Genomic DNA, 13,041 nt, shown 5'->3' on the forward strand with positions numbered 1-13,041 from the left:
GAGTGCATTGTTTTTTCCGTGCCTCACGGGTTCGACAGTCTGGAACGATACTAATTATGATGATTTTTTGAAGATCATGCCACAGCCAAGAGCTTTGGGAGATTTTTTCTTAATCTCTCTGCCGATTCTCTCTCTGGCTAAACTCATCTCTGCTGTGGAGTGCTTTTAAGGATCCTGACAATGCCCCCTCTCCGTTGATTCGAGGAAGTTCTTTTTTGCTCATTTAAAATGCTTTTATTCCAAAGTACTTTGGTACGTTTGACATTTGGGGTTAGAAAAGCTGCCGTTTTGTTCTTTGTGTGTGTGTGCGTGTGTGCGTGCATCCTCGCCCTTCTTTGGGCCTAAACCCACGCAGGTGACCAGAGGGGGCCTTGTGTGGGTGGACAACTCAATGGTGACCCCCCCCCCCCCCCCCCACTCCCCGCCCCCACCACCACCCCCTTACCCTCTCGTCTCTCCTCCCTTTCTCTCTTTTCTTGTCCTCCGTCCAACAGCATAAGTTCAAAACGAAGGAGAGGGGCCTATGAGGAGAAAAAGTCTACTTCACACCCACTCTAAAGCAAACAATCACCAAAAATACATCTATAAAAAGAAGATGATACAAGAATATATATATATAGATAGATAGATAGATAAATATGTGTGTGTGTGAGTGTGTGCCCTTTGACTGTGAAGAAGTAGTTTATGTATATACAAGTGATAAAGCATGACTAATAACAAAAACTAGCTGAGCAAAAAGTTAGTCAAACTGAAAATAATCACAAACGATCTTTATCTGCATCTCATTAAATTGTTTCTGGTTTGTTTGGATCCCAATTAGCTGCTACAGAGGCAGCAACCATTTTTCCTGAGGATCACATAACTAACCACTACTTCACAGAGTAAAATAATAACAGCACTTTAGCAAACAAACCAATAATATAAGAACCAAACAGAAAAATGAAAAGGGCAATACAGGAAACAACAATATAAGGAAGGAGTTACTTTATTGAAAAAGATGGTATTTACAGTGATCAGCCCACAAGGAAATTGCTAAATCCTCTCTGTGACACAGTGTTGTTTGAATTATGTTGCTAGTGTCACTTTTTCTGTTCACTGTAGCTGCAGAAACAATGCTTCAAGTCACATAAAGCAAGCATTTTCAGTGAGAAACACTCTGTACTACCTGTGCAATGGCATACAGTTGTATGCACTGCCTATCAAGTATTTATTGGAGAATTTAGAAGGTGGGGGCAGATAGTAAGAGCTGTTAAAAAGCAACAACCAGTTAGAGGTGGACTAATAGTTTGCATGGCGCCAAAACACAACGCTACTTCAATACAATGAAATACAGTAGTTAATATTTTCGAGCAAGAAAACTATTTCAAGGTGTAACATTCATCTGGATCTTTTTAGGCTTAAATAATAATCATCATCCTGGCATTTCTGCATTAACTGGTTACTTTTCTCGATAATGTGTAAAAAGAAAATACAATATAAATTTATAGATGAAAGACTATTAGAGTGATTTCAGGCAAACAGCTGACTGGGTCCTTAAAAACGATGAGTAAATTCTCTGTAATAAAGACTCAGTGCGGCTGTAACCTCACAGGAAGGTGTTTGTTTTTCTTTAAGTGGAGGAGACAGGACGGCAAGAGGCTGTGTTTTATGTCGGATTAGCAGGGATTAGGCTGTTAAACCAGGCGTTGCTGAGTTAATCATGCCACCTTTCCCTTTATCAGTGTGTGCCGCAGATTTCACACGCAAACGCCTACATGTGTAGAAACAGAGAGGTTAAAATAGAAGGTGGGATGTTAATGAGTTACCTTAATTCTTGTGTTGATTTGAACCTGACTCATTTTGATTTTGATATGTAGGTGACTCCCACACGCTTTCTTTTGGTACCGTGAGAGTTTCTTCATTTCTTTTACTCAATGACACAAATAAAAATTTGCTGAGAAAAGTTGCTTGCCCCACAACATGTTTTATATAAAAAGAGAAAATAAAAAATAAAAAATAAAACAAACAATTAGAATTTTACAAATACAGGGCAATTCTTGTTGGTGGTATGAAAAACAATTGTACTGCCGTGGGCTAGAAAAAAAGTGGCTAGATTTGCTTTATTTCTATTTATTAAATCTTGCTGGGCATCCATCAACGGGCCATGACCACAGTTCCCCCTATGGATAAAGGGATAAAAGAAGGAAGCAAAAACTGCTGGAGGACACCAACAAGCGTGGTCCGTGCATGTGTGATGCTTTAAATTAGATGTGTGGGTCAGCCTGCCAAGTAGGAGGACAGCAAAGGTTTCAAGAAGGGCAGGAGTTGTGCAAGTCATAATGACACAAAGCTCACAAGAGTCAGAATTAATTTAGGATCACAACTTCAGGCTTCAGATGACTTCTCATCTGTCTCATCAGATTCGTTATAAAAGCTATCAGCATGCATAAACAACAATGAAAATAAATACATTTTAGGCATTTTGTTCTCGAATTACTGAATTACTTTATGCTCTAAGACACATAAATTTCAGGGGAAAGAAAATGGTTACCATGAAAATGACTCGTTTTCATAATTACTCCGTGATGATGGACGTGGATGGATGAAAAACCAGCCTCTGGCAAGAGCACATGTGTTAATCAAACAGCTGACAGTTGACTCAGTGAGACTCTGAAGACTTACTCAAGTAGCGGTCCTCTCTATAGATGCTGTGTCAACAAGCATTTATGCTTCTGAAGTGTCCTTGAGCAAGGCCACAGATTCCTATCAACTGCACTGGATATAAATGCGTGGCTGGCCTTCACACTTCTGATTTCCCACTGATAAAGGCCAATCACGTGGAGTATGTGGTGCAAATAAACTCATGTTGATTGCAAAACATTCATATTTGTCCCTAAATAAAATACTGTAGATATCAGTATTTTACTGTAATGGAGCTGTTTATTTTTACACGTACTTGTAAACAACCTGTTTATGCTGTTTTTGAAACATATTGTATACTTATTGTATGTGCTACAACTTGAAGCTGTTGCACCTATCTAGGTCAGCTGAGCGAGATCTGAAATTGTCAGCTTTCTGCAGACTAAATAGGTCATGCTAACCAGAACCAGGGGAAGGGGGCGGGGAAGTTTGACAACCTTCACATACACTTTGAGTTTTCACCACAAAACAATCCCAAGATTGCTGATAACATCAAAAACCCAAGATAGACAACCGCTTCAAGCTACAATGTGAAACTACTGTACGACAAAGGCTATGGCAGTCATGTTTTGGTAGGACTACAACACGCTATGGGAATATCGCATGTGAGTGTCACGTGCATTCGCATGTAGCCATGTGGGCATATGCACTCACACATGAAGATGCAGCCATGAAATCAAGAGAAATCAAAGTAAAGCTAAGCTATATAACGATTCAAATCTGCTGTGCCATATATGGAGAACTTCACTGAACAACTGTTCAGAAAGAAAGTATGACATGCATATGCAGAAAGTATAAATCCATATTAGAGCCAAAGGAGATATGTGAACTAACTGCATCAGAGCACCAGGCCCATATCATCCCACATAAACAAATCCTAGCGTTGCGTAATAGCATGGTACATGCCTAAATTGGTAATGAAGATGCAAAGTTGCAGCATGATGCAACAGTGGGCTTCCTGTCCTCAATTTAGGAGCCACAAGATGCAAAAACATCAGTAGTGGAAAAAGTATATATATATGTGCAGAGACCATGTATTCAGTGAGTCCCCTGCCACCCTTTTTGCACTGTCAACATGGCTCCGAGAGGTACGATCACCCTGACGGCCCTTCTCCTCTGCTTCATACTGGGGATACTTTGTCCAGCTCCAGCTGAATGTAAGTTTATTTTGTTGCATTTAACTTTTGGTCAGTTAATAATGACAATATGACATAACGACTCAAAGATGACATGTTAATGATCTGGTGCCTTTGCATCTGTGTCTGTGTGTGCATTAGGTGCCCGTACATCCTGCTGTACCAGCTACAGTAAGACGCCCGTGTCCTTCAATCGCATCAAGGGATACAGAGAACAACGTAACTGGGAAAACTGTCGCATCGAGGCAATCATGTAAGACTCTTCTAAACCATCCAACTTTGCCTGCAACCTCTAAATTACTCATTATAATACTTGACTAGAACAATCATAGCAAACATTGCCAAACATTTGCAAGTGGATTGGTGGGGACTAACGGGGTGGATTGGATCTATTCCAAAATATTCCAAATACATTGGTAGTTTTTTGTGGCGAGACGTATTAAAGTTATTTCTGCAGATTTTTGTGGAATAAAAATAAGACTTTTATTTTTAACATTTTAATGTTGTTAAATCATAAATCAAAATTTAATTAAAGTTGAGGTTGTTCTGAATCAGTCTAATCCAACAAAACTTAACCACTTTTGATTCATATTATATTTATATTATAAAACCTAAAATCCTTAAATTGAGTTATTAAATTATTGAAGCAGAGACTCTGGCATATGATATTATTTATCATATACCAACACATATACATGCAGCATAAATGAATACACTTACTAGTACTATGATACTCTGTGTTACTCTAATGATGTGTCTCGCTGTTATAGTTTCTACACGGTTGCAAACAGGCAGATGTGTGCCAATCCGAAAGCTGAATGGGTGAAAAAACTCCTCGAACAACTCAGGTATGACATGCTTACTCACTTTAAAATGTCAATTAGGGGCTGTTTAGATGCTCACCTGAAGATCTGTAAAAGCATAAAAAGGTTTGTTTTTGGCATTTCACATGTAAGAACTACTTATTTTTTTAGCGCAAAACTGAAGAACATGTCCAAGGGTGGCTCAGTGAAGAAAACTGGAAACGCTTCAGGTCGTGATGGAAGTGGATCTGACCTCACTGCAACAGAGGCTTTCACTGCTTATTAGCAAAAACCAGGTGTCGCCTTAGACAGCTCGATGTAAAGAAATCGGCATGCAGAATTAGCCAGTGTGCCTATACATTTGTTATAAAGATACTCAAGCATTTATAATCAAGTTAATGCTGAGGGCACTGTCCCTTGAAAAACTGAATGTGTAATGCCTTTGCTTTACTGTTCGCTCTTAACTTCTTCAGCCTCAAGTCTAAATTCAGTACTCCTGTATTAAGACTGTATTAAGAACAGATTTGAGACAAATGTTGTTGATTATTTGTTCATTCTCTCAATAAATTTTTACAATAACATCTGTTTTGTTTCATTCACTGCAATGAATCTGCTGCGTAAACAAATGAATGAGGTAAAATATACATATATTGCATTTCAGACAAGTAAATGAATTTATTTCAGGGTAATGTAACGCTGTTGTCTACATTTCTTTAGTCAAATTGCAGCTAAAATCTGCCATGTCACTTTCACTGAATGGATTTTAAAGTTATTTGAGTGCCTTTAGAACTTGTTAACCAGTTTCACAAAATATTTCAGGTAACCCAACCATTCATTTAGAGAATATTTTCCAATCAATTAATGAGTTAAGTTAGTTAAGGAACACTTTAAGCACTTGTACTTAAGTGTTGGATGGTGAAAACTTGATGAGTAATACTGATCTCTGAGCTCATGTAAATGTATGACATGGCTGTTAGGGAGGCAGTTTCCTGTGCTATTTCAGATTAACACCCCAAGAGGTTGGTGTACCAGTCATGCAAGGTGACACACTCCTTTGACTGAATATGCACTGCAGTCACTTAAAGCACCCACTAGAGGGCAGAATGAATCTGAGAATAACACCATTGTCTGCTGCGTCATGAGATTTTGATAGTCTGGCTACAAGGACATGAACATTTTTTGAAATGCTCTATTTTCAAAACATCAAGGCTCTTCTCTTTTTCAAGGTCTATGCCTCACAAACAGAGAGAAGTCAGAGGAGTTTATATCCACAATTTCATTAAACCAGTTGTTATTAGTCATGTCTTAAAGTTACTTTGCTGTGAGCTAAAAAAAAAAAAAGGCAAGTAGAATAAGAGTGATTTAAAGGAATAATTTGACTTGTTTAATGTCTCTTCAAATATCCACCTCACATAAATACTAATTCAGGGTTGCATATACACCATGAAGCTAAAAAAAAAAAGAAAGAAAAAAGCTTGCATGCTTCAGGCGCACAACAGCACTCACCTGTTTTTAGTAGATTGACAAAAATGAGACATGGGAAGACACACAGCAACATGAAAAGGAGGAAGCATCATGCTTTGTGGTTTCTTTTGCCAGAAGCTCACTAGAAGTTCGCAGTAGGAGAATGACTGTAAAGACTGAAGTTAATCCACTACAGAACAACACTTTGAGAGATCTGACAGAGCCCAGGCTTAAATGCTTCGGAATAACCTCAAGAAAGTCACTGACATCCTAAGAAGATGGCTGATAAGTGGTTCAGGAGGGAAGAATGATGTCAAATTGCTTACTTCTTCCATCAGCAGTGTAACTGTAAACAGCTAGTATTGCATTCAAATGTTGGGTTTGGTGTGTTCTCAAAGCATCACTTCTCTGTTTTATGGATGTGTTCAGTGAAGTCAAGTAAGGGAGTTGTAACCGAGCAAAGAAAATCAGATAACAACAAGACTGTGGATACATGATGGGATCAGTCATTTCATTTATGAAAAACACCATAAAAGTCTCAGCTGTATTACTCTTGTCATGGAGATATACGGTGTGTTTGAAAAGAGCAAGCACATACCATAAGCGGAAATTTAAATTAAAAAGGCAAAACAGAAAAAATAAACATCCCTGGTTATAAATATACAATAGAGATGAAATTAGAAAGCATTTAAAAGTATTTCAAATTAAAACAAATGTCTGTAGTCCTTTCTATTCGTAATAAAGAAGGATGCTCTCTATGAGCTGGAGTTGAGAGCAGTCTTACTCCTCTGCGTGCATGCCTGTAAAACACACATACAGTGGATAATGGTTAAAACAAGCTTGTGGTATACTTAGGCAACATTATATCCAAAGAAACCAATAACTTCTCGAAACAGGAAACAGGCTGAGATAAGGAGGCATACTCACTCTAACTCCTTGATCTTTTCATATACCCAGTCTTGTTTCCAGTGGCTGCAGACTTCCCCTTCTGTTGTCTCAAATCCGGGTGGAGAAAAGAAAAAAACTCAAACTTGAGCCCATATTTTTCACCTGGCTTACTTTCATAAACTTGCTTTTCCAACTGCATCAAAATTATAAATGTAAAATGTTTTGATCACGTCTTTCTTTGAAATAAATAAGGAAATAAATCTTACATAACACAGGGTGGGTTCTTCCTCTGTGATGGGATTGAGACTGACCTCTTTGCTGCAGTCACTTGTCTTGATCTCTGTTTTTAGGAAACAATAAAGCTGTTCAATATTATGAAAAGTCCTTGCATTTTCTGACAGGTAATGACAGCCATAGCAGAGAACTGTAGTTACAACTGTAATGTAAATTGTAACAATAATAGTCTGATGGGAAACTTACCAGAGACCGCTTCTGATGCACAGCTGTATGGCTTCTGTATAAGCTGATCAGAGGATCCTGTAGGTGGAGAAAACTGATCTTCTTGAAGCAGACTTGTAGCTTTTATCTCATGAATGGAGAAAGCAGGCCATACTGACTGGGTGAATTCCGTATTAGTTTTTTCTATAGTGTCTGTTTACATCAGCGTGATGGACAGGATGACTTGGATGACACTGCATTTCCGTTTGACGTGATTTCATTATGACTTTGACAGAGGACTTCAGCACTCGTGTTTGTGACTATTACTCTTATTTTGTTTTTACATGCAGGACTCAGTTTGCTGTGGGGGATAGGGGATTTACATGGGAAAAACAAAAACATACCCCCCACCTACGCTTTTAACACAAACCACACTCTGATTACGCACATAAAGTAAATAAAGAAGTGACAAACTGACTGCAAAGACATCATCCTGCCCTGTAGGAGGGGAACTGTGTTGCTTGTACTGACTTGGTAAATGGGCTGGTACTTATAAAGCAGTGCATCCCCACTGCAAACAGGAAGGTGCTCAGAGCTGATCCCTGATGTAATCCCAATCCCGCTTTGAAACCATCCGTTATTCCTACTGTACACCTCACCACTGTTTCGCTGTCCCTATCATCATTTTTTTTTTACTCCTTTTACTCACATCTTAAACATATGTGAACATCTTGAGGTGTATATGTATGTGTGTGTGTTTTATTTGTATCTGTTCCATTTCGAGGTAGTGTGTAGAATTTTATATATATATATATATATATATATATATATATATATATATATATATATATATATATATATATATATATATATATATATATAAACACCCAGTTTATCCTTCAAGCTCGGGTCCTCTACCAGAGGCCTGGGAGCTTGAGGGTCCTGCGCAGTATCTTAGCTGTTCCCAGGACTGCGCTCTTCTGGACAGAGATCTCCGATGTTATTCCCGGGATCTGCTGGAGCCACTCGCCTAGCTTGGGAGTCACCGCACCTAGTGCTCCGATTACCACGGGGACCACCGTTACCTTCACCCTCCACATCCTCTCGAGCTCTTCTCTGAGCCCATTGTATTTCTCCAGCTTCTCGTGTTCCTTCTTCCTGATATTGCTGTTATTCGGAACCGCTACATCGATCACTACGGCCGTCTTCTTCTGTTTGTCTACCACCACTATGTCCGGTTGGTTAGCCACCACCATTTTGTCCGTCTGTATCTGGAAGTCCCACAGGATCTTAGCTCGGTCATTCCCCACCACCCTTGGGGGCATCTCCCATTTTGACCTTGGGACTTCCAGGTTATACTCGGCACAGATGTTCCTGTACACTATGCCGGCCACTTGGTTATGGCGTTCCATGTATGCCTTGCCTGCTAGCATCTTGCACCCTGCTGTTATGTGCTGGATATATATATATATATATTAACAATGACAAAGAAATATTTAATTTTGACACCAATCACTAATCTTAGTCTTCCCTTTTCTCTGGTGTTGACAGTTATGTTTATTATAAGAAAACGGGAAGGAAAGCGGTCCTAAGGCTTTCCACCAAAAACCACAGATTCCTGCTTGCTTAGTAAGCTTTTATGATTTCAATAAGTAAGAAAGATTACAAAAGAAGAGTTGAACTAGATCTTTTTCTTTTAAAAATATAAGATGATTATCGTACCTACAGCATTAATTTGCTCATATTTTAACTACGGTGTTTATACTTACTAACGAATGAATTACCTTATACTCAAAGACACATAATAGGAAAAACATTTGCCATGAAAATTACATAAATTGCTCTGTGAGGCTGGACATGAATAAGCAGTTTCTGGCAAGAGCATGTTTATTAACCAAGCAAAACCTTCAACACGTATTCGAGTAGTAGTCTTCTCTATAGCTGTCTCCACACTGTGTGAACAAGCATGTGTGCTTCTGAAGTGTCCTTGAGCAAGGCTATGAATTCCTTTCAACAAAAGTGGTAGTGATATGTTGCTGGCCTTCACACTCCTGATTTCCCACTGAAAAGGCCACTCACACAGAGCATGTGGTGCAATTAAACTCCTGTTAATTGCAAAACATTCAGAAACTCTTGTCTAAATATTGCAGAAGTTAATTTCAGGTGTTAATTTTGCATCTATTAATTAACAACTTGTTGTTTTTCATATAAACTGTATGCTAGAAAGCATTTACCACTTGAAGATGCTGCAGTTGTGTTCTCCCCTTTTGGCACACTAAATAGGTCACGGTAACCAGGGGAAGGGGGCGGGGAGTTTTCACCACAAAACAATTTCAAAGTTACTGGTGATGTAAAACATCCTGACAGCAGCTTTATGCTACAATGTCAAAATATTGCATGAATAAGGCTATGCCAGTCTTTTTTTTTCTTTTGTAGCACTGCAACACTATAAGACATTATCATGTGTAACAAATTGCATTCAGGTGTAAATGTAGCCATACACACTGAGAGATAAAGTTGCAGCTGTGTGCTGAATTTTACTGAAATATGAACTGAATACATACATGTCTAAATTGTAACCAAGGTGCAAAATATGCAGTATTGGTTGCTGTGATACAACACTGGGCTTCCTGTCCCCAGTTTAGGAGCCACAGGCTACAAAAAAAGCATCAGTAGTGCAGTGACTCTTCATATATATGTGCAGAGGTCATGTCAGTGAATGCTCTGCCACGTTTGTATTTTGTATTGTCAACATTGCTCCAAGAGCTATGGTCACCCTGATGTCCCTTCTCCTGTTTCATACTGAGCATGCTAAGTTCAGTTCTGCCTGCCTTTAACTTTATTTTGTCACATTTAACTTTTGGTCAGTCAATAATGCCAATATGATTGATGTTTATGATGTCCTGTGGGTGCATGTGTGTGTGCATCAGATGCCCACATGAGCAAAACACACTTTGCAAGCTACAAGCTGAAGCCAGTGCGTTTGACCTGTATCAAGGGATGCAAAATATAGTGATGACTACCATATATATCATGTAATACTCTCTCTTCCAAGCCATCCAACTTTGCCTGCAACCTCTAAGTCTCACTCTATAATATTTGAATATAATGGTCATAGTATGTTATTGCAAACAAGCAGGTGTGCGCAAATCTGAAAGCTGAGTGGGTGAGGGAAACTCTGGAAATACTCCAGTATGAGATGCTGACTCACATTTAAATATCAATTAGATGTTGCTTAAGATCTCTGCAGGCATGATCAATCTAAATAAAAAGCATTTGGTTTTTGGGATATCACTTGGGAGAACTACTTATTTTTTAGTTTAAAACTGGTCATGTCCGAGGGTGGCTCAGATGGAGGTAAACATCAGTGAAGAAAACTGGAAACGCTTCAGCCGGTGATGGACGTTGTTATGAAATCAGTTTCAGCCGGTTCTTTTTATTCCTCGGGCATCCAGAGACGGCACCGGAACTCAGGTAGTCATTTCACAAAACCTTTATTCATCTTCATTTAAGCATGCATCTTCTAGAAGGGAAGACATGCAAGGCCGGTGTCCCTCTGCAGATCTTCACTGCTTTGTCTGTGAAACACAGTTTTGTTGAAGTGACCCCATCATAAAACCCTCATGGTGTGCTGGAAACTCTGTGTCTGTGTGTGTATGCACGAGCATGTGTGTGCCTGTGTGTGCGCGTACACGTGTGTCTATGTGAGTGCATGTGAGTGACTGTGCGTTGCGTCATAACAGTCAAAGCACTGTGTGTGTGTCTCTGTGTACGTGACTTCCTGCTGGTCATAAAAGTAATCTCCTCACCCAAGCTACACCAAATTCCTCTACACAACAGAGAAAACAGAGTTAAGATATTACAAACATTGAGGCCCGCACCCAGGTCTCCCCTGGGGAATTTCCACTCAACATTAACTTCTCTTTGTCTTACTTTCACAGTTCAAAGTGGGGGAGGGCCCCCTAGAAATCTACTCCTAAATTCATGACACACTCAGGCCTTTATTGCATCCAGGGCAGTGTCAGCGTCTCTACAATAATTCTACATCCTACCTAACACATTTCTAAACTCTCAAATAAGCTACGTACGCATATCTTCAACGTGGATATTTTTTCTGTATAAAAGAGGCTTTCCTTAACAGCAATTAGCAAAAAACAGACTAAAAAATTTCAGTTTCCAAATCTTAGTCTAAAAGAATCTCAAGCTTGTGCCGTCAAGTTAACGCTGAGGATATTATCTCTTGAAACTCATTGACAAACTGTGCTTTACCTTATCTTTTACTTTATCCTTTAACTTCATCAGCCTCAGACTTAGTACTCAGTATCAAAACTCAGAAGAACAGATTTAAACAAATGATGGTGCTTATTTGATCAGTCTGTCAATAAATGTTTATATGAACATCTGTTGTGTTTTATTCATAGCAATGGATTTGCTGCGTAACCAAATTAATCTCTTAAAATATACCAACTGCATTTCTCACAAATATATGAATTTATTTCACAGCAGTGAAACTCTGTCTATGTTTATCTAATCAAACAATACTCTATCACCATAATGTACATTTAACAAAGAAAATCATGTAACGTGCAATATCCTTAGTTCAGATGGAAACGCAATCATTGATTTAGGGAATATTTTCCAGTCAGTGAGTGACAGGAGATCCATAAATGATGCAGATGGTGTGTATTTTACTTGTATGACACTACATGAGCACATTGTGTACACCTGAAAGGGTTTATCTGACAAGGTAAGTCCCTCAATGAGACACTTGTTCGACTGAAAGAACATGGCTATCAATCAAAGCACCCACTAGATGGCAGGATTAATCATTAAAACAACATACCTTAGTCAGGCACATCGTACACCTTGGTAGTCATTACAATATGTTTAAGGTGCATAAAACATTTTGAAATGATCTGCTTCTATGTATCCATTTAAGTTAATCTGCTTATGCTAATCAAACGGTAATAGTTATATAGTTGTTGTCCATCTCTGTCTGTCTGTGTATCACGAGGCGTGGGGGGACTATAAGCACTATGAATGTAATAAATAGTTCCTGATTACTAATACGAACAGTAACATGCTCACATATTTGGTGTCTTCTCAATGAATATGTTCAATAAAGTCAGAAATGTTAATTATAAGCTTAGATTTAGACAAGATTACATTTTATAGATAAATAATACAAAACCAGATAATTGGCAAGAATAACGAAGACTATGGACAGATGACAGGATCAATCCTTTTATTTATAACAAACACCATATCTCATCATGTCTCATCATAAAGATGTGTCTCTGCACAGAGCGAACAACTATCATAGGCAGAGAAACATAAAGAAAAAGAGACAACAGAAAAAATAAATACCGCCAATTATAAATATGATATACAGATAACATTAGAAAGCATTTTAAATTATTTAAGATTAAAACAAATGTTTCTAGCTGTTTAGAGTGAAGAGGGATGCTCTCTATGGGCTGGAAGTTGGAGTAGTGGTAGTAGTAGTGGTAGTGGCAGTAGTTTTGAGAGCAGTCTTCCTTGCTCTGCGTGCATGCCTGTAAAATACACACACGGTGGATAATGGTTAAAACAAGCTTGTGGTATACCTCAGCAACTTCATGTGCAAAGAAACC

The 13,041-nt window shown here is 38.6% G+C and overlaps 1 protein-coding gene across 1 annotated transcript; it reads left to right on the plus strand.

Moving 5' to 3' along the window:
• The first annotated feature begins 3,700 nt into the window (after positions 1 to 3,700).
• On the plus strand, positions 3,701 to 5,194 carry LOC120727623 (C-C motif chemokine 20-like). The gene is made up of 4 exons (XM_040022006.1): positions 3,701 to 3,836; positions 3,957 to 4,068; positions 4,586 to 4,663; positions 4,790 to 5,194. Exons 1-4 carry the CDS (start codon positions 3,755 to 3,757, stop codon positions 4,902 to 4,904), a joined length of 387 nt encoding a protein of 128 aa, XP_039877940.1. The 5' UTR covers positions 3,701 to 3,754; the 3' UTR covers positions 4,905 to 5,194.
• The last annotated feature ends 7,847 nt before the right edge of the window (positions 5,195 to 13,041 follow it).

The sequence above is a fragment of the Simochromis diagramma genome, unplaced genomic scaffold (assembly GCF_900408965.1).
Source record: "Simochromis diagramma unplaced genomic scaffold, fSimDia1.1 OVJJ01000205.1, whole genome shotgun sequence".
Taxonomy (NCBI): domain Eukaryota; kingdom Metazoa; phylum Chordata; class Actinopteri; order Cichliformes; family Cichlidae; genus Simochromis; species Simochromis diagramma.

What these genes read in the sequence shown, in the direction of transcription:
- LOC120727623 (XM_040022006.1), top strand. Translation starts at nt 3,755, where the DNA reads ATGGCTCCGAGAGGTACGATCACCCTGACGGCCCTTCTCCTCTGCTTC. An exon ending in TGTCGCATCGAGGCAATCAT is followed by an intron (nt 4,069 to 4,585) that starts GTAAGACTCTTC and finishes TCGCTGTTATAG; the next exon opens with TTTCTACACGGTTGCAAACA. An exon ending in AAACTCCTCGAACAACTCAG is followed by an intron (nt 4,664 to 4,789) that starts GTATGACATGCT and finishes TTATTTTTTTAG; the next exon opens with CGCAAAACTGAAGAACATGT.